Raw genomic sequence first — 23,947 nt, 5'->3', positions numbered from 1 at the left:
ATGTCCTTCCGAAGGTGTAGTGCCCAGAACTGCTCACGGTACTCCAGGTGCGGTCTAACCAAGGTTTTGTATAGCTGCAGCATAACTTCTGCCCCCTTGTACTCTAGTTCTCTAGATATAAAGGCCAGCATTCCATTAGCCTTATTGATTATTTTCTGCACCTGTTCATGACACTTCAATGATCTATGTACCTGAACCCCTACGTCTCTTTGGCCATCCACTGTTTTTAACTTTTTACCATTTAGAAAGTACCCTGTTCTATCCTTTTTTGATCCAAAGTGGATGACCTCACATTTGTCTACATTGAATTCCATTTGCCACAGTTTTGCCCATTCACCCAATCTATCAATATTGCTTTGTAATTTTATGTTTTCATCTACACTGCTTACAATGCCACCAATCTTTGTGTCATCAGCAAACTTAGATATGAGACTTTCTATGCCTTCATCTAAGTCATTAATAAATATTGTGAATAATTGAGGCCCCAAGACAGATCCCTGCAGGACTCCACTAGTCACAACCTGCCAATGTGAATACTTACCAATTATCCCTACTCTCTGTCGCCTTTCGCTCAGCCAATTTCCTAACCAAGTCCGTACTTTTCCATGGGCTTCTATCTTAGCTAACAGTCTCTTATGTGGGACCTTATCAAATGCCTTCTGGAAGTCCATATAAATAACATCCATTGACATTCCCCTGTCCACTACTTTAGTCACCTCTTCAAAAAAATTCAATCAGGTTTGTCAGGCACGACCTACCTTTCACAAATCCATGCTGGCTCTCTCTGATTAACTGAAAATTCGCGAAGTGTTCAGTCACCCTATCTTTAATTATAGACTCCAGCAATTTCCCCACAACAGATGCTAGGCTAACTGGTCTATAATTCCCCGGTTTCCCTCTACACGGGGTAAGGGTATGTTCTGCTCAGCCCCATTACTCTGCCCCAGGAATTTCCAGGCTTTTGCATCTAGATAGACAGCTGCTTGAAAATCTCTGGTTCCTCTCCTTTGGGATTCATCAATAAATCAAGGTCGCATGAAACCAGCAGGAAATGCCTGGTTTCTGACACTTAAAAAAAAATACAATTTGTTCATAAGTAGGAACCCTATCTATTCAGTTATAATTTGTTATTGTTTTATTAATATATTTGAGTTAATCAAATGAAAATGCGACACAATTTCTAACTGTGACATGTATAACATTTAGAGGTGAGACTTTTCTGGTAGATGCAAGGCTTTGAGACATCTTTCCAGTTGTTAAGGTACCATGTTTTTGTTGTAAGGCTGTCTTGTATAGACCCACTGCGGGGCTTTAATCATTGAGATGTGAAAGTAAATGATTAAATGACCCTGTTGGAAGCCTGTACTTATTCCATGGGCGTGAGCTGGTGGCTTCACTCCACAGTAAATTTTTCAGCAGTTGGGCTGTATTTTCCTCTATTCTGGAAAAACAGGAAAAAAGCTTCTTTCTTTTTGTTATCTTTGTCCTGCTATTGAAAATGAATAATGGGCTGTTTTCAAATGTGCACTTCCTGAGAATGTGTTTTCATTAGTGGGAACGAAGAATTAGCAGTTGATCATTACGTGCCTGTGGCAATGTTCTTTTTAACACTTATTAAGCAGCTAAAGAGCCACCTATTATTGAAGACTCGTGGATCCAGCTGGGGAGTGTACAATCTTTGTGCTAAATGGCTCAATGAAAATTGAGAAAATCCTGATTTAGCCAGGAGAGCCTTATAAAAGGAGTCTGATGTGAATGTGAACATTTCAGCCCTCCTAATCACCAGTGGCTGCAAGGGTCTGGGAGCAATTTTCATCCCCGTTTTCGGTCAGGAATGGGGCAGTTGCGCATTGGAAATGGGGGTGCATAAATTACCATCCCATTCCCTCTGCTGGACACAGAAGCAAGCGGGCTTGAAAGGGGATAGGGGGATGTGGGTGGTGAGGGATACAATGAAGTGGTCAGAGATGGCCTTTTCAGTGATGGATTCTGGGAGTAGAGAGGCCGTGGGAGATGGCAAGCTCAAGGGGTGGCCATGAATATGGGTAGGAGAGGTTATATGGAGGGGCGGGTGTAGGGAGGACAGTGAAGTCAAGGGAGAGCATTGTAAAATACAGTCCATGGTGTCTACTGAATAATCAAACTATCCTATATGCCAAAAAAGTGCATAGTAACATTCAGTGAACTATTCTGTCAGTTATAAGCAAACAAATAAGAAAAGATTGAATATTGAAAATAGTAAAGCTTAAATGAGAAACTATATAAACATTTATGTACGAATCAAGTTTTGAGATTTATTAAACCACACTGTAAAATTAAATTAAATTAAATTATTTTGTACTGTTTGGTTTTAGGCCAACAAACTAAGGACAAAGACTTTACGAAATACTTTGAATCCAGTCTGGAATGAGACTCTCACTTACTATGGAATCACTGATGAGGACATGGTACGGAAGACATTAAGGTAAAATTAAATTTTAATATCTTGAAAACTTTGAAATGGTTTAAATCATTTCAGATATCAAAGGGAAGGTCTGCTGAAGTTTAGGGAAAGGAAATTACTAAATGTTTGGAGAAACATGAGTTAATCCGGTTGGTCAGCTTGGAATTTTAAAAGGAAGATCGTGCTTGACCAATTTTATAAAAGCTTTTGAAGAAATAAGCGAGAGGAGACAGGAAGGAATGCAATGGATGTGTTTATATGGATTGTCAAAAAGCATTTGATAAAGTACCACACAAGAGACTTGTGGCATGGAATTAAGCGGAACATGGCCACGTGGATTGGGGAGAACAAAGGCTGGAGGTAAAAGGAAATTTCTCAAATTGCAAAGATATTGTGAATGGTGTACTTCGGAGATCTGTGATGGGGTATTAAGGTAGGAGACAGAGAAATCTCTCACTATCTTTCTCTGTCTCTCAGACCAAGGTAATCTGGGTTCTCACAGCCTATGTTTCAAAAGCCTGAGACAGCTTAGCTTTCAGAGGTTTATATAGTGAATGTTATAAAGTTAGTAAGTTGCATCTTTATTATTTTTCATAACCAAGGAGCATAGGAAAATTGATTGCTCTCCACATGATAACTTTATGCTGTTCACTCAGGCATTCAATGTAAAATGAATTAGTTGATGGTTTGAAGCTGGGTCTCACCTCGCTAAAGTACTACTTCAGTCGCATTCCATAAAGACTGGAGAATTCACATGGCATTGTGATAGATTTCAGTAGCTGGCATACAGAACAAATATGCTCTGTTACAATTTGTGCTTTGCTGTCATTTAACCAGATATTGGGCAGTAAATGGTGCACCCTGGATCATCTGCTAATGAGAGCTTCTGGTGACACTGAACTGGAGAGAATATCTAGCACAAAAATCCAAAAATTATGACAGTTGTGATAAGGTGATGGATTGTCTCCACTGGTTGATGAGATGGTAATGAGAGGGCACAAACTTAAGATAATTACAGAAAGAATTAAAGGGGAAGTTAGAAAAAAAATTGTAACACAGAGGATGATTATAATGTGGAATGTTCTACCACAAACCATTGTCAAAGCAAAATCCATATTTTTTTTTAAAAGATAGATGCTTGAAAGGGAAAAAAAATACCAAAGGACACAGGGAATGAGCGGGAGAATGAGATCCGGTTAAGACACGTGGAGAAAAGCACCTTCCGAGAATTGTTGGGCCAAATGGCATGCTTTTGTGCTGTAATATTTTGTGGACATTTTACCAAGAAATATATAGAAGGGTTTATTGGTGGGATAGGATGGGAGGGGGGATATTTTTGAAGTGATGTGCTTGATTCTTTTTAAAGTTTGGATATAAATGAATGTATTGCAGTCCCCTCAACCTATTAGATATACAAGAATGCTCTTAACCCTCTAACATCTTAACTGACAATGTTTTAAATTTGAATAATCAACCAATGCAAAATCCAATTAAACTGGCAGCTCCTCTGTACCAAATTAACTCATTGCAAGGTATATATATATATATAAATGTATATAGCGCAGGCAACTATTTGTCTGTGATAAAATGTTCTTCATGCATCTAGTAACCCTGGCAACTGACAATTGCACTAAACGACAGACCACTGGTTTCATATGAGAGGAAGACACTTCTAAATTCTAATTAAAATGACCTGTCCATTAAAAAGCAAATTTTAATGATTACAAACAATGAATAATTATCACATGTTGTGGTACAATGTTTTTTCAGTCCCGTCTTATTCACTTTAGAACTAATTAACCAGTGTCCCGCAGTTCTATAGTGTGGGGTTCTCAGGTTCATATATGCACAAAATATATTACATATTACAATGATATGGAAATATGTTTCTATTGGCAAATTGTGATATTTATAAAATCTTGACACAAATCAAAGTATTCCTATTTTGACATAATTTTTGTTGATTTCAGTGGATTTGCTCTTGAATTTACCAATAACTATGATTGTGATTATCATTGGAAAGTCATAGAATTTGTATCTTTCTTTCCAGTTACATAAAGAGCCTCAGGTTTGTAATAATAGGATTCCGTATTTTGTGACATTTAAAAGCAACTGTATCTTGTGCCAGAAAGGTCATACATCTCAGACTTCATAGGGTCATGCATAACGTTTTAGTTTAATTGCTTGGAAAACATTATCATGAGACTATATGTAAATTTATTGATGCATAACCAATACTATTGTATTAAAATGAAACTTTGCAGCTTACAGGATGCATCTTATGTTGAATTATAAGCCATAAGCCATTGTTTGACTATCATAGGAGCTCCTATGACTGTCCTTCACACCTGGACCCTAGTCGTGTGTTTCAGAATATCCAAAGTTGCTTTCATTGACTTGTTATGTATTGCAGTTGCAAGACGGCTTCCAAATTGTGGATGCTGTTGGTAATTCAAGGATTTGCTCATCTACCTTTTAATGGCATTTCCTCCATCAAGGGTCATATGAACATAAGAAATAGGAGTAGGAGTAGGCCAATCGGCTCTTCGAGCCTGCTCCGCCATTTAATAAGATCATGGCTGATCTGATCCTAACCTCCCACTACCTCCTCCAGACACTCATCTACCTGACGCCTTTGGCACTCTCTGGAGGTGGCCTGGTTACTTAACCGTGGCCCGGCACTCGGCATTGACTAGTTACAAATAGTACTGTCTGCTGTCATTACGGTAGCAGGGTTTTAATCCCTGACCTGACACCGATGAAGTATTACAGATATTTATATTGGCACTATATCCTTAGGAATTGTTTGTTGACTTCCAGATTTGCTTCCGTATTCACAGTTTTTAAAAGGAAGAGTCCGGGGTGGTGGGGTGGGGGGGCGAGGAAGAGACCGGGGTGGTGGGGGGGGGAGCGAGGAAGAGACCGGGGTGGTGGGGGGGGGAGCGAGGAAGAGACCGGGGTGGTGGGGGGGGGAGCGAGGAAGAGACCGGGGTGGTGGGGGGGGGGAGCGAGGAAGAGACCGGGGTGGTGGGGGGGGGAGCGAGGAAGAGACCGGGGTGGTGGGGGGGGGGCGAGGAAGAGACCGGGGTGGTGGGGGGGGGAGCGAGGAAGAGACCGGGGTGGTGGGGGGGGGGAGCGAGGAAGAGACCGGGGTGGTGGGGGGGGGAGCGAGGAAGAGACCGGGGTGGTGGGGGGGGGGAGCGAGGAAGAGACCGGGGTGGTGGGGGGGGGGAGCGAGGAAGAGACCGGGGTGGTGGGGGGGGGAGCGAGGAAGAGACCGGGGTGGTGGGGGGGGGAGCGAGGAAGAGACCGGGGTGGTGGGGGGGGGAGCGAGGAAGAGACCGGGGTGGTGGGGGGGGGGAGCGAGGAAGAGACCGGGGTGGTGGGGGGGGGAGCGAGGAAGAGACCGGGGTGGTGGGGGGGGGAGCGAGGAAGAGACCGGGGTGGTGGGGGGGGGAGCGAGGAAGAGACCGGGGTGGTGGGGGGGGGAGCGAGGAAGAGACCGGGGTGGTGGGGGGGGGAGCGAGGAAGAGACCGGGGTGGTGGGGGGGGGAGCGAGGAAGAGACCGGGGTGGTGGGGGGGGGAGCGAGGAAGAGACCGGGGTGGTGGGGGGGGGAGCGAGGAAGAGACCGGGGTGGTGGGGGGGGGGGGGGGGGCGAGGAAGAGACCGGGGTGGTGGGGGGGGGGGGCGAGGAAGAGACCGGGGTGGTGGGGGGGGGGGGGGGGGCGAGGAAGAGACCGGGGTGGTGGGGGGGGGGGGGCGAGGAAGAGACCGGGGTGGTGGGGGGGGGGGGGCGAGGAAGAGACCGGGGTGGCGGGGGGGGGGGGCGAGGAAGAGACCGGGGTGGTGGGGGGGGCGGCGAGGAAGAGACCGGGGTGGTGGGGGGGGGGGGCGAGGAAGAGACCGGAGTGGTGGGGGGTGGGGGGGCGAGGAAGAGACCGGGGTGGTTGGGGGCGGGGGGGTGCGAAGAAGAGACCGTGGTGGGGGGGTGGGGGGCGAGGAAGAGACCGGGGTGGTTGGGGGCGGGGGGGGGGGGGGGCGAGGAAGAGACCGGGGTGGTGGGGGGGGGGGCGAGGAAGAGACCGGGGTGGTGGGGGGGGGGCGAGGAAGAGACCGGGGTGGCTGGGGGCGGGGGGGGGGTGAGGAAGAGACCGGGGTGGCTGGGGGCGGGGGGGGGGTGAGGAAGAGACCGGGGTTGGGGGGGGGGGAGGAAGAGACCGGGGTGGGGGGGGAGGGGGAGGAAGAGACCGGGGTGGGGGGGGGGAGGAAGAGACCGGGGTGGGGGGGGGGTGGAGGAAGAGACCGGGGTGGGGGGGGGGGGAGGAAGAGACCGGGGTGGGGAGGGGGGGAGGAAGAAAGAGACCGGGGTGGGGGGGGAGAAAGAGACCGGGGTGGGGGGGGGGGGGGGCGAGGAAGAGACCGGGGTGGTTGGGGGGGGGGGGGGGCGGCAAGGAAGAGACCGGGGTGGTTGGGGGGGGGGGGGCGAGGAAGAGACCAGTGTGGCGGGGGGAGGAAGAGACCAGTGTGGCGGGGGGAGGAAGAGACCGGGGTGGGGGGGGGGGAGGAAGAGACCGAGGTGGGGGGGTGTGCAAGGAAGAGGCCGGTGTGGGGGGGGGGAGAAAGAGACCGGGGTGGGAGGTGGGGGGAGGAAGAGACCGGGGTGGGGGGGGGGGAGGAAGAGACCGGGGTGGGGGGGGGAGGAAGAGACCGGGGTGGGAGGTGGGGGGAGGAAGAGACCGGTGTGGGGGGGGGGAGGAAGAGACCGGGGTGGGGGGGGGAGGAAGAGACCGGGGTGGGGGGGGGGCGAGGAAGAGACCGGGGTGGTTTGGGGGAGAGGGGGGGCGTGGAAGAGACCGGGGTGGTGATGGTGGTGGTGGGGGGGGGAGGGGGGGAGGGGGGGGCGGCGAGGAAGAGACGTGGTGGGGGGGGCGGCGAGGAAGAGACTGGGGTGGGGAGGGGGGGGGGGCGGCGAGGAAGAGACCGGGGTGGGGGGGGGGGGTGCGAGGAAGAGACCGGGGTGGTGGGAGGGGGGGGCGGCGGCGAGGAAGAGACCGGGGTGGTGGGAGGGGGGGGGGGGCGGCGAGGAAGAGACCGGGGTGGGGGGAGGGGGGGGGGGTGCTGCGAGGAAGAGACCGGGGTGGTGGGGGGGGGGGGGGGGCGGTTGCGAGGAAGAGACCGGGGTCGGGGGGGGGGGCGAGGAAGAGGGTGGGGGGAAGAGACCGGGGGTGGGGGGCGAGGAAGAGGGTGGGGGGAAGAGACCGGGGGTGGGGGGCGAGGAAGAGGGTGGGGGGAAGAGACATGGGGGGGGGCGAGGAAGAGGGTGGGGGGAAGAGACCGGGGTGGGGGGGGCAAGGAAGCGGGTGGGGGGAAGGGACCGGGGTGGGGGGAAGAGACCGGGGGGGGGAAGAGACCCAGGGGGCGAGGAAGAGACGGGAGGGGCGAAGGAGAGGGTGGGGGGGGGTAAAGAAGGTGGGGGGGGGGTGGGTGGGAGGGGTGGAAGAGACCGGGGGGGGGGCTAGGAAGAGGGGGGGGGCTAGGAAGAGGGTGGGGGGGGAGGAATAGACCGGGGTGGGCAGGAAGAGGGTTGGGGGGGGAAGGAAGAGACGGGGGGGAAGGAAGAGACAGGGGTGGGGGGGGAGGAAGAGATCGGGGGCGTGGGGGCGCAAGGAAGAGACTGGGGGGCGAGGAAGAGACGGGGGGGCGAGGAAGAGGGTGGGGGGGGAGGAAGAGACGGGGGTGGGGGGGAGGAAGAGACGGGGGTGGGGGGGAGGAAGAGACGGGGGTGGGGGGGATGAAGAGTCGGGGGTGGGGGGGTGGAGGAAGAGACGGGGGTGAGGGGGGAGGAAGAGACCGGGGTGGGGGGGGAGCGGAGGAAGAGACCGGGGGGTCCTGCCGGCCAGGTGAGCTTGTTGGGCCATTCCTGCTCCTCTGGGTCCACAATCAGTGCAATAAAGGCACTCACCTCATGGATCAGGCCCTTCGTGATTCAGAAGCGATGGGAAACCCAAACGGGTAAGGTTAAATTTGTTTTATTATTCCAATACACAAAATATTAAGTACCTCAAGTATCTCAATGAGGTCCATTGCCCTTTTAAGTATCGGCCTGCCGGCTTTGAGTTGGCGGGGGGTGGGGGGGCGGGCGAACTTCCTGGTGTCTGCTCTCCACACGCAGACAAATCTGCCCGGGTTAAACCCGGAAGCAGGCGTGTTGGAGCCTGGATACGGTCCTGCTCTGAAAACGTAGGATTTTTATTCCCCATCCGTCCCCGGTCTTGGCATTTAAAATTTACCCCAAGGTCTTTGAAGCATAATGATAATATACTGCTCCACAGACCCATGGATCTATTGTTTCACTTAGAGTTTTGAGAAAAATTATTTGAAAATGAGAGGCCCATGTAAAAATCTGACACCAAACGTAAGTTTATTTAAGACAAAATAATGATCAAGGGTTTTCAAACTTTCAATCTCCAAAGAGAACAAAGTTAGCAAACACAGCAAGAATATTCTGGTTTAAGGAACTCATTGTAACCAAACATTTTCAATGTTTGTCATGCTGTTAGACAAAATACCACATAGTGAACAATGGGAACTTTGTAACTCTATTTTTACCAATATGAAATTTCCTATTGCACTCAGGCAATAGAGTACTAATGATAGACAGATGTAGATGTGACTTATACTGTAAATCTTATTGAGACTGGCAAAAATGAACATTAGAGCATAATGACCAGCAAGCAATTACAATTAAACAGAATTTTTTTTATTGGCCTTTAAATATTAACTGTGACTTATGTACAATTAGATACTGTGAGGTTTTGTTCATCCCTACATTTGATATTACTGATGTTGCCTATCCTGGGGTAGGGGGACTAGTTATAGGGGCAAAAAAGGTTGGAAAACTGGTCCCTTTTGGGCATCCACTAAGTGTCATAAAAATATACTTCTTGTGCTTTGGACAGATTATTAGGACAGTTATCAGATTGTTGAATGATAATTGTTGTATTTATCTGCCTTCAATTCTTTATTTATTTAATTGGCAAAAAAAACCCTAATTTTCTTCTTCTGTTGAATTGATTTTTCGAATCAATGGGTGTGAATAAACATTTTCTGCGTATTCTTTAAGTACCTTGCAGCAAAAATAAATCTATGTACTAGGAAGCTTGATGTGTTGGTGTGACTTGAATATTGATGTATATCTTTTTTATTATTCTCTTTGTGGATAGTGACTAGCTGGTGTGGAGGCGAGAGTACACGCGGGTGAGTTGCAATTGGTGTGGGACAGGGAAAGGAGCTGTTAAGGCAGGGATCACACATAGAGATGAGCTATCAGGTCAAAGAGGTTGCAGATGAAAAGTAACTGCAGGGGAAGGAGAATTACATAAGTACACATGGAAGATGATATCGAGAGATACAATCATCGTGTATGTTAAAACTTGTGAGCAACAATGATACTGGAAGTGTATTAGTAGTTGCAATCTAATTAGAAAGCTGTTACTATTTCTAATGTAGGTACTATCCTTGCATTATGAACTGTTGAGGGAGGGTCAACACTTCTACTTGCAGTTTTACCCGAACAAGAGAGAGTTAACAATGCCCGTGGTTGTATTGAGTGACCTGATGTGAGGAGGCCTTTAATCATTCTGAGTATTGATCTATTGTAGTAATAATAGTATACATTTTTGAGCTCTAATTATGCATGGTTTATAGAAGAAGCCGTTTTTTGGGGATGTATGGCTGTTTCCCATTCCATGCTTTCTTAAGTATTTAGTAGCTTTCTTTCATATTGCAATAACGTTGAAGACCCATTGGTGTGTGTTAGTACCCTGTCCTAATACCTTTGAGTTCTGTATTTGGCTGCAGCTCAAATTGATGGGGTAAAAGTCTCCTCTTTATCTGCCAGGTACAAGGTCTTACATTTTGGCTTCTTTTATTCTTTTTTACTCTAGATTTTTTTAGCTTCTATGTTTCAGACTAATCTTGTAGATGAGCCCTAGGTCCCTGCATCCTTGAGACTGCTTCCCTTTTCCCTCTTACCTAGTGTGTCCAGGACAAGAAACAGCCTGTGCAGCCTCCATAGGATCCTCCCTATCTTCAAAAGTAGCATAGTAGTACTACACGAAACACTGTATTGGGCATCAATTGTCGAAGAAATGTAATAAATAATAATGGAACAAGTGAATAATACTAGGAACATAGCATATATATTTATAATAGCTGCTAAACTTTACTAGTTGCTTGTAAAATAGAAAATAAATAGTTTGCAACTCTAATGCTAAAACTATGACTATACTGCAATTACTTTTTATGTAGTTTTTTAAAATCCTTTCCTCACCATCTAAAGACATTGTCTAGCTTATCTTATTCTCTTTTCAGAGGATCCAGATCAAACTCACTGGTTACACGGAAGTGTAAACAGACAAAAATCCACACCAATCTGAAGAAGGAGCTATTAGGAGAGGTGACTGAAAGCTTGATCAAAGAGATGAATTTTAAGGAGGGTCTTGAGGAGAGGGAGGTGGAGAGGCAGCGATGTTTAGGGAGAGAATTGCAGAGCTTAAGGCCTAATTGGCTGAAGACACAGCTGCAAATGGTGGAGCGAAGATGCTAGAGTTGGAGGAATGCAGAATTCTCTGAGGGTTGTAGGGCTGGAGAAGGTTGCAGAGATAGGGAGGGTTGAGGCCATGAAGGGATTTGAAAGTGAAGGTGAGAATTTTGAATTTGAGGTTTGGGGTACTGGGAGCCAATGTAGGTCAATGAGCACAGGGGTGATGGGTGATCTGGACTTGGACAAAGTTACGATACAAGCAGCAGAGTTTTGAATGAGCTGAAGTTAACAGAGAATGGAGGATGGGGAGGCCAGTCAGGAGAGCTTTGGAATAGTTGAGTCCAGAGGTGAGAAAGGCATGGATGATGGTTTCGGCAGCAGATGGGCTGAGCTGGGGATGGAAACGGGCGATATTACGGAGGCAATCTTTGTGATGGGGAAGATATGGGGTCAGAAGCTCAGCTTGCAGTCAAAAGTTTGGAAACAGTCTTGTTGAACGTGAGACAGTGGCTGAGAAGGGGAAGGAATTGGTGTCAAGGGTACGGAGGTTGGGGGGGGATGGGGAGGTCGAAGACAATAGCTTCAGTCTTCCCAATGTTTAACTGGAGGAAATTGTGGCTCATTTGGGATTGGATGTCAGATAAGCAGTCTGATGACACAAAGGCAGGGAGGGGCTGAGAGAGGTGGTGCAGAGGTAGAACTGGATGTCATCAGCATACATGTGGAAGATGACTCTTTGTCTTCAGATGATTTTTTAAAAATTTGTTCATGGGATGTGGGCGTCGCTGGCGAGGCTGGCATTTATTGCCCATCCCTAATTGCCCTTTGAGAAGGTAGTGGTGAGCGCCTTCTTGAACCGCTGCAGTCCGTGTGGTGAAGGTTCTCTCACAGTGCTGTTAGGAAGGGAGTTCCAGGATTTTGACCCAGCGACGATGAAGGAGCAGCAATATATTTCCAAGTCGGGATGGTGTGTGACTTGGAGGGGAACGTGCAGGTGGTGTTGTTCCCATGTGCCTGCTGCTTTTGTCCTTCTAGGTGGTAGAGGTCGCGTGTTTGGGAGGTGCTGTCGAAGAAGCCTTGGCGAGTTGCTGCAGTGCATCCTGTGGATGGTACACACTGCAGCCACAGTGCGCCGGTGGTGAAGGGAGTGAATGTTTAGGGTGGTGGATGGGGTGCCAATTATGTGGGCTACTTTGTTCTGGATGGTATCGAGCTTCTTGAGTGTTGTTGGAGCTGCACTCATCCAGGCAAGTGGAGAACATTCCATCACACTCCTGACTTGTGCCTTGTAGATGGTGGAAAGCCTTTGGGGAGTCAGGAGGTAAGTCACTCGCCACAGAATACCCAGCCTCTGACCTGCTCTTGTAGCCACAGTATTTATGTGGGTGGTCCAGTTAAGTTTCTGGTCAATGGTGACCCCCAGGATGTTGATTGTGGGGGATTCGGCGATGGTAATGCCGTTGAATGTCAAGGGGAGGTGGTTAGACACTCTCTTGTTGGAGATAGTCATTGCCTGGCACTTGTCTGGCGTGAATGTTACTTGCCACTTATCAGCCCAAGCCTGGATGTTGTCCAGGTCTTGTTGCATGCGGGCACGCCAAGGGGCAGCATGTAGATGAAGAAGAGGAAGGAGCTATGGATAAATCCTAGGGGCATGGCAGTGGTGTAAAGAGAAGCAATTGCTGGCAGTAGCTCTGGCTACACTTAGATAGGTAAGAGTGGAACCAAAGGAGGGCAGTCTCACTCAGCTGGACAATGGAGGAGAGGCGTTGGAGGAGGATAGTGTGGTTGACCATGTCAAAGGTTACAGAGAGGTCAAGAAGGATGAGGAGGGATAGTGCACCATGGTCACAGTCAGAGAGGATGTCATTTGTGACTTGCATTAGTGCTGTGGCAGAGCAGAAACTCGGTTGGAGAGATTCAATGGAGTTGCGTGAAAGATTACTCTGAATCTAACCTGTACTTTTCTTGACTTGATAATGTTTGATGCTGACACTATGTGACAGAAATAGAAAATGTCCCATTTTCAGCCAGACTTCCTTTACTTTGATGAACGCAAACAAAAATATAGAATTTTCTGCAAATTGTCACAGTTGTATATTGTAATGAGAATGGAGAACCAAAACGATTGATAAGTGCTATATAAATGCAAGTAGTTACTTCTTCTTAAGCCTAAGACATACAGCAGCAAATTCCGATATTATACTTCCCTGTATTCGTTGTGGGCATTGTCACATTGGCTCTTGCAGCTAATTATCACTATCAAAACAAGTCTAAGATGTGACAAAAATCTTTTATTATAGTTACACCGACCTTGCCTTATGGTTTAACTCATTTGGGAGTAAATGCAGCCAGTGCCTCAGGATCAGAAGTCCTGGTGCAAAATGCAGCCGGGATCGCAGCATTGACCCCATAATGTCACATTGCATAAAATAAACGTATATTGGGATCACTCACACTGCTTGGAAATATGGTTCCATTTCTTTCAAATTGCCTGTAATTTTGCCTCTACTCCCAGTGGATTTCCCCCCCAGTTAATTCAATGGCTCAGACAAGATGCCTTGAAATTCAAGCATTCTTTAATGAGATATCTGGATTGAAAAACAGCTTACTCTTACAGGGGCGTTGGAGACAGCAAAGACTGGGACATTTGATTTGTAGTGTATTGTTTGCCAGTTTGTAATAACACTCTCTATTAAATTTTGGAGATTGGTGATGATAGGAAACATTGACAAATGAGTATCCTATATGCCTGGTCATATATCAAATGATTCACTTTGTGGTGTGGTCTGAAATCTGTAGGAATGGTTAATGTGCACTGTGGACCTGATTAGATGGGGATAATTAGCTGGAAGTGCCAATGTTACGATATCTGCGATTAATACGGGGGAATGTATATTGGAATTTGGCATTGTATCTCGGGCTTCATATAAGATGCTATTTTTGGCTTATTTGAGTTGTCCTATATTACCCAATTTAAATAACATTAACTATAAAAACATTATTTTGCCAAAAGCCTGAGTAAAATGCAGCATTGGTCGAAAGCCATTTTAAATCTTTGCTTAGCCGAGGTATCAAGAAAAGAATACTTAAGTAGAGTTTTATCTCTAATATTTCCACACCGTTCACCTGAGGAAGGAGGAAGCCTCCGAAAGCTTGTGGAATTTAAAATAAATTTGTTGGACTATAACTTGGTGTTGTGAAATTGTTTACAATTGTCAACCCCAGTCCATCACCAGCATCTCCACATTATTTATTGACTACACCACCACAACAACAACAACAATAACTTGCATTTATATAGCGCATTTAACATAGTAAAACATCCCAAAGCGCTTATCAGGAGCGTATTCAAACAAAATTTGACACCAAGCCACATAACGAGATATTAAGACCGCAGCTTGGTCAAAGAGGCAGGTTTAAAGGTGCTTTTATAGGAGGAGAAAGAGGTAGAGAGGCAGAGGGGTTTAGAGAGGGAATTCCAGAGCTTAGGGCCTAGGCAGCTGAAGGCACGGCCGCCAATGATGGAGGGATTAAAATTGGGGATGCGCAAGAGGTCAGAATTGGAGGAGCGCAGAGATCTCGAAGGGTTGTAGGGCTGGAGGAGGTTACAGAGATAGGGAGGGGCGAGGCTATGGCGGGATTTGAAAACAAGGATGAGAATTTTAATGTTGAGGCATTCCCCCACTGGGAGCCAATGTAGGTCAGTGAGCATAGGGGTGATGAGTGAACGGGACTTGGTACAAGTTAAGATATGGGCAGCAGAGTTTTGGAGGAGCTTAGGTTTATGGAGGGTGGAGGGTGGAAGATGGGAGGCCGGCTAGGAGAACATTGGCATAATCAAGTCTAGAGGTAATTAAGCATGGATGATGGTTTCAGCAACAGATGAGATGAGGCAGGGCGATGTAACGGAGGCGGTCTTGGTGATGGAGTGGATATGTGGTTGGAATCTCATTTCAGGGTCAAAAAGGACGTCATGGTTGCAAACGGTCTGGTGGCTAGGGGACGGAGTTTGTGGCAGGGACCGAAAACAATGGCTTCGGTCTTCCCAATATTTAGTTGGAGGAAATTTTTGCTCATCCGGTGTTGGACAAGCAGTGTGACAAATTAGAGACAGTGGAGGGGTTGTCGGAGTTGGTGGTGAGGTAGAGCTGGTTGTCATCAGCGTACATGTGGAACCTGATGTATTTTCAGATGATGTTACAGAGGGGCAGCATGTAGATGAGAAATTGGAGACGGCCAAGGATAGATCCTTGGGGTACTCCAGAAGTAACAGTGCGAGAGCGGGAAGAGAAACCATTGCAGGTGATTCCCTGGCTGCGACTGGATAGACACATGCAGCCTGATTATCAAAATAATATTCACAGCCGTTTCAATAGTTTGTTATGACGCATAATTCATTTCAGCATTACAGAAGTACGATCTTAGCTGGGCTTAATTTAACATAGCATAGGTCAGTATTTGGTTTTGAGAATTACACTCCAGGGAGTTTTTTCAGTTTGCATAGCAACATTACTAATATCATATGCTTTCTATTTAAGTCTGTTGTACTAATAGAAAGGATTACAATCTCTTTGCTCCAGAAATAATCACATAATTGGTCAAAATTGAATCCTTCTCTCTGACTATTTCCATCTCTTTCTACAATATGCTGGTTATGTCCCTATCTACAATATGTTCATTATGGTATGAAGGTTTGGTCCTCTGTGAGTCCTTCACAATTGTCCTTTGTTTGCAATGGATCAGAGATCTTCTCTGATTCTCTTCAACTGTTACTCTATCATATTTATACTTTGAAAACATTTGTTATTCAGTCCACCTGACATGATAATTGTCAAACTTCTCTCTGAAAAAACAATTTCTTTTTCTAAACTTTTTTCTGCTTCAGTCGATCTTAGTCTTGGTCCCAGTCTAGTGTTGTCTGCCTTTCTCTCTCTGATCTTTTTAAAATTGAGGTAAAGCTGCTTTTTGCACCTGAACAAAAGAACTTGACTTCAACTAATTCAAATGTATCAATATCGGAGCACTTCCTTTTTGATCTCATTTATAAAAACATGTGTTGTACTTCTTTTTACTAGGAGTCATGATGCCAATTGGGGCCATGGTGTTTACTATGAATTATGTATCCAAAGTGTAAATGCAAGACTTCACTGCAATTTTGTCAATCTTAGGTTTTTTTGGGCCCTCAGGATTCCAGGGATGAGGGACTTTAGTTATGTGGATAGATTGGAGAAGCTGGGGTTATTCTCCTTGGAACAGAGATGGTTGTGAGGAGATTTGAGAGAGGTATTCAAAATCATGAAGGGTCTCGGCAGAGTAGATAGAGAGAAACTGTTCCCATTGGCAGAAGGGTCAAGAACCAGAGGACATAGATTTAAGGTGATTGGCAAAAGAACCAAAGGTGATATGAGGAAAATCCTTTTTACACAGCGAGTCGATAGGATCTGGAATGCATTGCCTGAGGGGGGTAGTGGAGGCAGATTCAATCATGGCCTTCAAAAGGGAACTGGATAAGTACTTGAAAGGAAAACATTTGCAGGGCTGCGGGGAAAGGGCGGGGGAGTGGGACTAGCTGGATTGCTCTTGCATAGAGCCAGCACGGACTCAATGGGCCGAATGGCCTCTTTCAGTGCTGTAACCTTTCTATGATTCTATTCCATTCACGCTACAACTGTAGTATCAGTGCAAAGTGGTTTTGCTTTGCACGGACACTTTTCAGTTATATTGTAAATTAAGCCTGAATCCAGAGTCATGGTCCAGACTAACACTGGAGCAAGGCAGCATATTGGAAGAAGTTTCACACTGCTTCATTCGGAATCCATTAGGGCCTTGACATTCAATTTACACACCACAATAGTTTAAACTTACAATGTCCAAATGTAACGTCCAAAGGGGCAAAGTTAGCCCTTTCCTTCACTCTATATTCCTCAATTCTAATTATGAAGCCTGCATAATGAAATGTGGACCGTTCCAGTTCAGTAATTGACAGATCCATCTTTAAAACTTAAAACTAATTAATAAAGACCTTATAACACACAGCAAATTCTTACTCTCTCAGGTCTGTCTGGTAGTGGCACCTTGTAGAGATTAAACATTTTGAGGGAGAGAAATTGGTGAGAGAATCACTTAGGGCTACTGTTCTCAACTTCCAGTTATGTTATAGAAATGGCAGAGCCCTGGAATGGGTCATCTACCCATCTTCCTGAATAGGAAATAATGCATGACAGCGGCAATGAAGAACTATAAGATAACGATAAAAAATAATAATGCACAACCATACAACTTAGTTTGGAAAGCAATTCATAGGCCTGAAATTTCCTTGTAATTTTTGGTGCAACATTGGCGTAAGAGCCACATTGCACCACGTTTTTCCAAGGAAATCTGCGGGTAAGTGACTTATGCTGGTTTTATGGCAGAACCTTGTTACACACGAATTTCCTTAACCATTTGCATGGCTCCAAAGTTATGTCTGTCAAAACCCCACTTAACTCATTAATATAATTCTGCCGCCACGCAAAAGACTAGAGAATTCATGTTTCCTGCATTTACGGCCAAAATTTTAGATGCAGCATGACCCCGAAGTTCCTATTTCTAGTGTCTTATAATGAATTTATAGTGATTTTTTTTTAGGCTGCGTATTTGCTTTACGCCTCCATTATGTGTGTTTCTGGGCGAAAATGTGCAGGAAGTTCCAGGCTACTGCGCTTAATGTGCATAAATGATGGTTTGATCGCGTCAATCTTTCATTTTCATAGCATCAAGATAAAGAGGGGCTTCAAGTAAGACGATAGCGTATGATCCGTGCTTTTCTCAGGCCCCGGTTGTTTACGCTGATTTCTGCTCGTTTTACGCTGGCTTTAGCAGTCTGGCGTATACTAATGAGATTCTCAGGCAATTTAGGCATAAGTTGCCATTGGTAAGATCGGCATAGAAACTGGAGTAAATTTTGGTGCAAGTCAGATCGAGGAAATTTAGACAAATTTGAACAAAATGTGACTGGTAGTGCTGATTTCCTGATCGGGTGCTCGCAGCAGGGAGCAGCACCCACAGGCTATGCTAGTCAAGAAATTGCGGGCCTGCAGCCCCTGATTTTCTGATCACTGAAATTAGTGGATGGAAAATCGATGCCTGCAATGTTCAGAACAGCGCTCCTTGCGATTACTGCTCCTTGACAGAAGCATGTAATCAGCTGAGTATTTCTAAGACTTTTTAAAATTCATTCATTTAGATTTTTATTAGCTATCAGTAATCGCAGCTAATAATGCACAAGTGTTTTTAACCTTTTTCTTGCACAGAACGGATACTTTTAAATTAATGACACTGTTATTCTTATGATAGGATGGAAATCATTTGCACTGGTAGTAAATAAAGCCTTTCATGATATAAATATTTTACTAAACGGCCCATCTACAATTTTTATGCAGGCCAGGTATGCATACTTCGGAAACATGTTCTCATTATTGCTTCTCTGTATGCAAATGTATGCAAATCAGTTTTGTGCGCAGAGATCAGTTTCTGCTTCAAGCATTAAATCAATGCATACTGCAGAAGCCTTGGGCAAGTTAAATAGCTGCATTTTAATGTTATTGAACTGTCAAGGCTTTAAAAAAAATTGGCAGATGTTTCCAAGCTTATCAGTGACACGGAATATTAACTACATCTTAGCGAAATATCATTCAAAGAAGTGCAGAAATCCTCTAACATAGACTTCTTCCCGTGTTGCTGACTGATAAGAAAGGAAATGCTCTGATGCTCAGTTGGTGGTGCTGAAGATGGTCCTATAATGTGAGCAGTGGGATAATGTTGGGTGGTGCAAAGTACTGAACAATCACATCAGTTTCATGTTGATGGTTGTTGTAAGGAAGAACTTGCATTTATATCGTGCCTTTCATGTCCTCAGGACATCCCAAAGTACTTCACAGCCAATGAAGTGGTTTTGAAATGTAGTCAAACGTGGCAGCCAATTTGTGCACAACAAGGTCTCATAAACAGCAATAAAATAACTTACCAGTTTATCTTTTCTGGCGGTGTTAGTTGAGGAAGGAATGTTGGCCAGGATACCAGAAAAACTCCCTGCTATTCTTCAAATGGTGCCATGGGCTCTTTTACGTCCACCTGAACAGAGACCAGCTAAAAGACAGCATTTCTGGCAAGGCAGCAGTCTATGAGGTGTCAGCCTAGATTAAGTCCTGGAGTGCGGCTTGAACCAACAACTTTCTGACTCAGAGGCTAACAGCTGAGCCAAAATGACACTGATCAAAGACAGCAAGATGTTGGACAGTGTTATGATCAAGAAAAATAGCAATTTGCATTTATATAGCACCTTTTCTGTAGTAAAATGTCCCAAGGTGCTTCACAGGACCGTTATCAAACAAAATTTGACACTGAACCACATAAGGAGATATTAAGACAGGTGACCAAAAGAGGTAGGTTTTAAGGAGCATCTTAACGGAGGAGAAAGAGGTAAAGTGGCGGAGAGATTTAAGGAGGGTATTCCAGACCTTAGGGCCTAGGCAGCAACAACTTGCATTTATAAAGCACAGCAAGGCCAGCTTACAAGTCAAATGCAGCTCTCCTGTCGCTCGAGTGCAGCTCTTCGCCCGTTCAACATGATTGATAATACCACAGCTGTCTGATTGGGCAGCAGCATCAGTCATAGGTGCTGCATTTGGAGAGGGAACTGCCATTTTCTGTAGAAGCAGAGTTTTCAAGGGAGCAGGACTGGCATTAGCAGGGAAAAGGACTGAAGTTTAGAGAGGAGTGGAGACAATATTTACAAGGAGGTCTGATGCGGGACTGTCATTTTCTGTGGGAGCAGGATTCTCAAGGAAGTCTGACCAGCATTCAGCAGGGTGCGACACTGGTATTAGTGGAAGTGTGATCAGAGCTTAGAGAGGAGCAAAGCCGATGTTTACAACTGGGATGCACTAGCCAATGTTGTGACAGGCAGTGGCTCCAAAAAAGGAGTGGCATTGAGAGAGAGGAGCAGCAAGCACAGTGGTGGGTGAAACCTGGTGGTGATATTATGAATCAAGGTCAAGATGGCCTTAACTTCAAAAGTATGACTTGTTGATAATTACGTATTGTGAGGTTTTAGAGTTAATAATGCTGAAATGCTCAAACTTTCTGAGATGTCAAGTGCTATTTAGTTAAAATTATTGAGCTGGGGAGTAAAGTGAAACCTGCTAAAAAATAAGATTCTCAAGGTATAAACGTAGGAAAACTCAAGCCATCATTTTCAACCCCTGCCAAGAATTCTGTGCCTATGCTATCAACTGCATGCCCAACCCTGACTCTTTGCTCAGGCTGAACTGGACTACACACAATTTTGATATTCTATTAGACCCAGATTTGAATTTCAAACCTCAAAATCTATCTATCGCCAAAACCACTTACTTCCACCTCCGCACCATTGCCCATCTCTATCATTACCTCAATCCCACCACTGCTATCCATACCTTCAGCACCTCTGAACTGGTTGGCCTGAAAATTCCAGCAGCACAGTTGCACCATTGGGAGTGCCCAGTGCGGAATTTAATCCTAGCTGCCTGACCTAATTGGGATCACATCCCAACTTCCAGGAATGGGGTAATTTAAATATTAGGAGTGGGGCCTCACTCCAGTACCACTGCTAATGGAGTACCTGCTCATGGACCTGGTGGGATTTCAGAGCAGTTCCATCATGGTGGGGAGGCGGGGGTTGGGGGGGTGGGGGACAGGAAAGTGACTCACATCTTTTTTCTGTTCCTCACTCACAGATGGGTCCCACATTTGAGTGTCAATGGTTTACCGCTGGCTTTATAGAGGTATAAATAGCAGAATTTCTGGAGAAACTCAGGATTAGCTGGACGTTCCCACTGAAGTCACATCAGGGTGATTGGGTGGAAGAAACACCCATCTCTACCCATCAGAAGTTCATATGGGAGTGAGGAAGAGGCAGAAACCCGACGAAAACAAGTACCATTCCACTTTCCTGCCACGCTATTGCCAGTACGTCTAATTTCTGCCCTGCAGAAAACTTCCTTGACAGACTTCCAAACTCCATATCTATAAGTTCCAAATTGCCCAAAGCTCTGCTTCCTGGATTCGGTACAGCAGTAAGCCCACTCACCCATCACTCTACCCATGTTGACCAACACTGGATGCCCATCCCTCAGTGGTTTGAATTTAAAATTTGTGTCCAACTATAAATCCCTCCGTAGACTTACCCCACCTTATCTCTGCAACCTTCTCCAGTTTTGCATCCCATTCTATGCCCTCCAATGCCCTGACACTGGCCTTTTGATACATTCCACTTTTTGCTGCTTTGCTTTTTGTGGTAAAGACTTCAGCCATCTTGGGTCTACTCCCTACTAGTGGTAGTGATATTACATTGTTTATTATCAAAGGTTATTGAATTTTGATGATTCTTAGTTCTTATTGTTAATTGCTGGAATTATTATGATTTTTGGAAACTAATAACCTTTAATTTAAGAAAATGGTGTCTGGAATTTTTAATCATAATTCCAACCAACAAAGAAGTGCCATAGGTTACACAAACCGAGCAGCATTCTTTACTAAGGTACTTTTATAGTATTAGAGTGCTATGGACTGAAGGCGAGTGGTTCTCTTGCTGTCAGCCACCCTCCTTGACCATAAATTGCCAGACCTTTGTAAAGCTGAGGACAGCAGAGAACTACTTTTAATGTCATTCTCCCAAGCCCTGAGCTGTAAGGTTAAAAAGGTGTGAACATGTGCAACTATTTGTCAAATGAAGTGTTCTTTTTATGGCTCATTAGCTGATTTAGTGAATTTAACATCCCAACTACTTTGCAGAGACAAAAACAGAGACCAAGCAGTGAAAGATTTGTTAGGGTAGGCCACAAAAGTCATAGTCAAAGAGTTCATTGCGAGGAGGCATTTGACGGAGAGGAGAGAGGTAGATAGATTATTGCAGAGGGTGAGATCAAGTCGGCTGAATGCTCAATCACTGAAGGTAGAGGGTGATGCAAAGGAGGCCAGAGGTGAAAAAGCAGAGGAAGTGGATGTAAGAGGTTGCAGAGGTGAGCAGGAAAAAGGTTGTGGAGGTATTTGTAAACAAAGACAAGGAATTTGAATGCAATGCATTAGGGGATAGGGAGTCAATGGAGGTTGACCCGTACAGGATGATAGAGGAGCAAGACTTAGTGCTGGATAGGATGTGGACAGTGGAGTTTTGGATGAGCTGGAGCTTATATAGGATGGAACTCAGGAGGTTGGTAAGGAGAGTACTGCAGAAGTTGAACGTTGAGGTGACAATGGCATGGATGAAGTTTACAATGTGGAAGAAGTAGGAGATAGAATGAAAAATGAGAGGCTGCATGTAACAATGCATTCATGCTGTGAAGGTTTAGGGGTCAATTTTAGGATGGCCGAGCAGGTGTGTTGGGGGCTCGTAAAATCGGGGAATCCCGGAGCGGGTCCGGAGCCCGGCTCCAGCCTGCCCACTTCCGGGTTCCCCAGCGATGCGTTCGGATGAGCACGCAGCTCCCGCATGCGGGACTCCCACCAGCAATTAAAGCCGGCAGGATGATAATTTAAATACTTATTTACTTAGTTGAGGTACTTGACAGACCTCATTGACAGGAGATTTTGGCAGGGGTGCAATTTTCATGGATCCTCAGCTTGTTTCCCGTGCTGTGGGAAACACTCCCCGTTGGAGCAGATATGTTTCAGCCAGCAGCCAGTGGGAGATGCAAAGAATTTTTTGACAGTTGGGGGAATACTTCATTTATTGCAGGAGGGCACTCTGTCACTTCAGACAAAGTTTTGGCTGCAATACCTTTATCTTTCCACTCAAAATTATTAATTTATACCCTAAACTCTGCTGTGCGAACACATTTATCTACTTTGCGGACCCTCTCAAACTCACACCGTCAGGATGGTGGGGGGGCGCCATAGCTGCATTCATCACTTCATCCGAGGAAGAGCAACATCACCAGGCACGCCGTCCACCTCTGCCACGTGGAGCTCCACACAGTGCTGCGCCACAGGCACCTGCACAAAATAGTCGTGCAACTACACGTACACCCACTGTAGGGTGACCCAATGGGTGGCATCAAGTGTGGGTGTTCATGGAGAACCTCATGAAAGGGACTTATTGCACAAGCCAATCAAGAACGGCCAAGACGTGGCAGTCGTGGTGACAATAATAATATTTAATGTGAGTTGAACCAAAATCAAATATAAATAAAAAAACATGACAAACCGTCAAACACCCTTGTGCATCCCCTTTGTGCTCATGAAACCTTTGCCTTACGCTTCCTAATACTCATACGTGATGCATCCCCTGTGGCTGCAGCAGAGGTAGTGGCAAGTTGGGTGAGGGTGACCGTGAAATAGATGCAGCAGAGGGTGAGTATGAGACAGAGCCATGAGATTGTATGAGGATTGGGTTGAGTGGTAGTGGTGGGATGAGTACTGGCGAGGTGAGTTAGTGCAGGTAAGTTGAGGATGAGGTTTGAGTGGGTGTGAGGAGTGATGTGATAGAGTAGTGTTGGCAGTGCAGAAGGAGTTGTGGGGTGGGGGCGGTGATGTGGAAGACGGAGTGTAGGAGAATGAGTAAGTGTACTCACTTTGGCTGACTTAGTTAGGTCATTGAAGCGCTTCCTGCGCTGTATCCAGGTGCGTGATATGTTGGTGGTGCTGCTGACCTCCTCTGCCACTTCGAGCCAGGCCTTCTTGATGGCAGAGGCAGGCCACTTCCTCCTGTCCGCCGGGTAGAAGATCTTTCTCCTCTTCCTCACCCCATCCAGTAAGACCTGGAGTGAGGCATCATTAAACCTGGGAGCAGCCTTTCCCCTTTCTCCATGCTGTAATTTTGGCTGTTTGCTGCAGAAGCAGCATTGGAGGACTGCCCCTTTAAATAGGACTCCTCCAGCTGACAGCCTGTGATGCGGGTGCGCAGTCCGCCCACTGTGCAGGTTTCCAACGGGAAAC

At 46.1% G+C, this 23,947-nt stretch overlaps 1 protein-coding gene across 1 annotated transcript in view; it reads left to right on the top strand.

Moving 5' to 3' along the window:
- Positions 1–23,947, top strand: part of LOC137344911 (double C2-like domain-containing protein beta) — a 194,017-nt gene that overhangs the window by 91,344 nt on the left and 78,726 nt on the right. Inside the window, exon 4 of the mRNA XM_068008186.1 lies at positions 2,355–2,464. Within this exon, the coding sequence (XP_067864287.1) occupies positions 2,355–2,464 (110 nt within the window). The remainder of the gene's footprint in view (positions 1–2,354; positions 2,465–23,947) is intronic.

This window comes from Heptranchias perlo, chromosome 28 (genome assembly GCF_035084215.1).
Source record: "Heptranchias perlo isolate sHepPer1 chromosome 28, sHepPer1.hap1, whole genome shotgun sequence".
Classification (NCBI taxonomy): domain Eukaryota; kingdom Metazoa; phylum Chordata; class Chondrichthyes; order Hexanchiformes; family Hexanchidae; genus Heptranchias; species Heptranchias perlo.
This window is presented reverse-complemented; position numbering and strand designations above follow the sequence as displayed.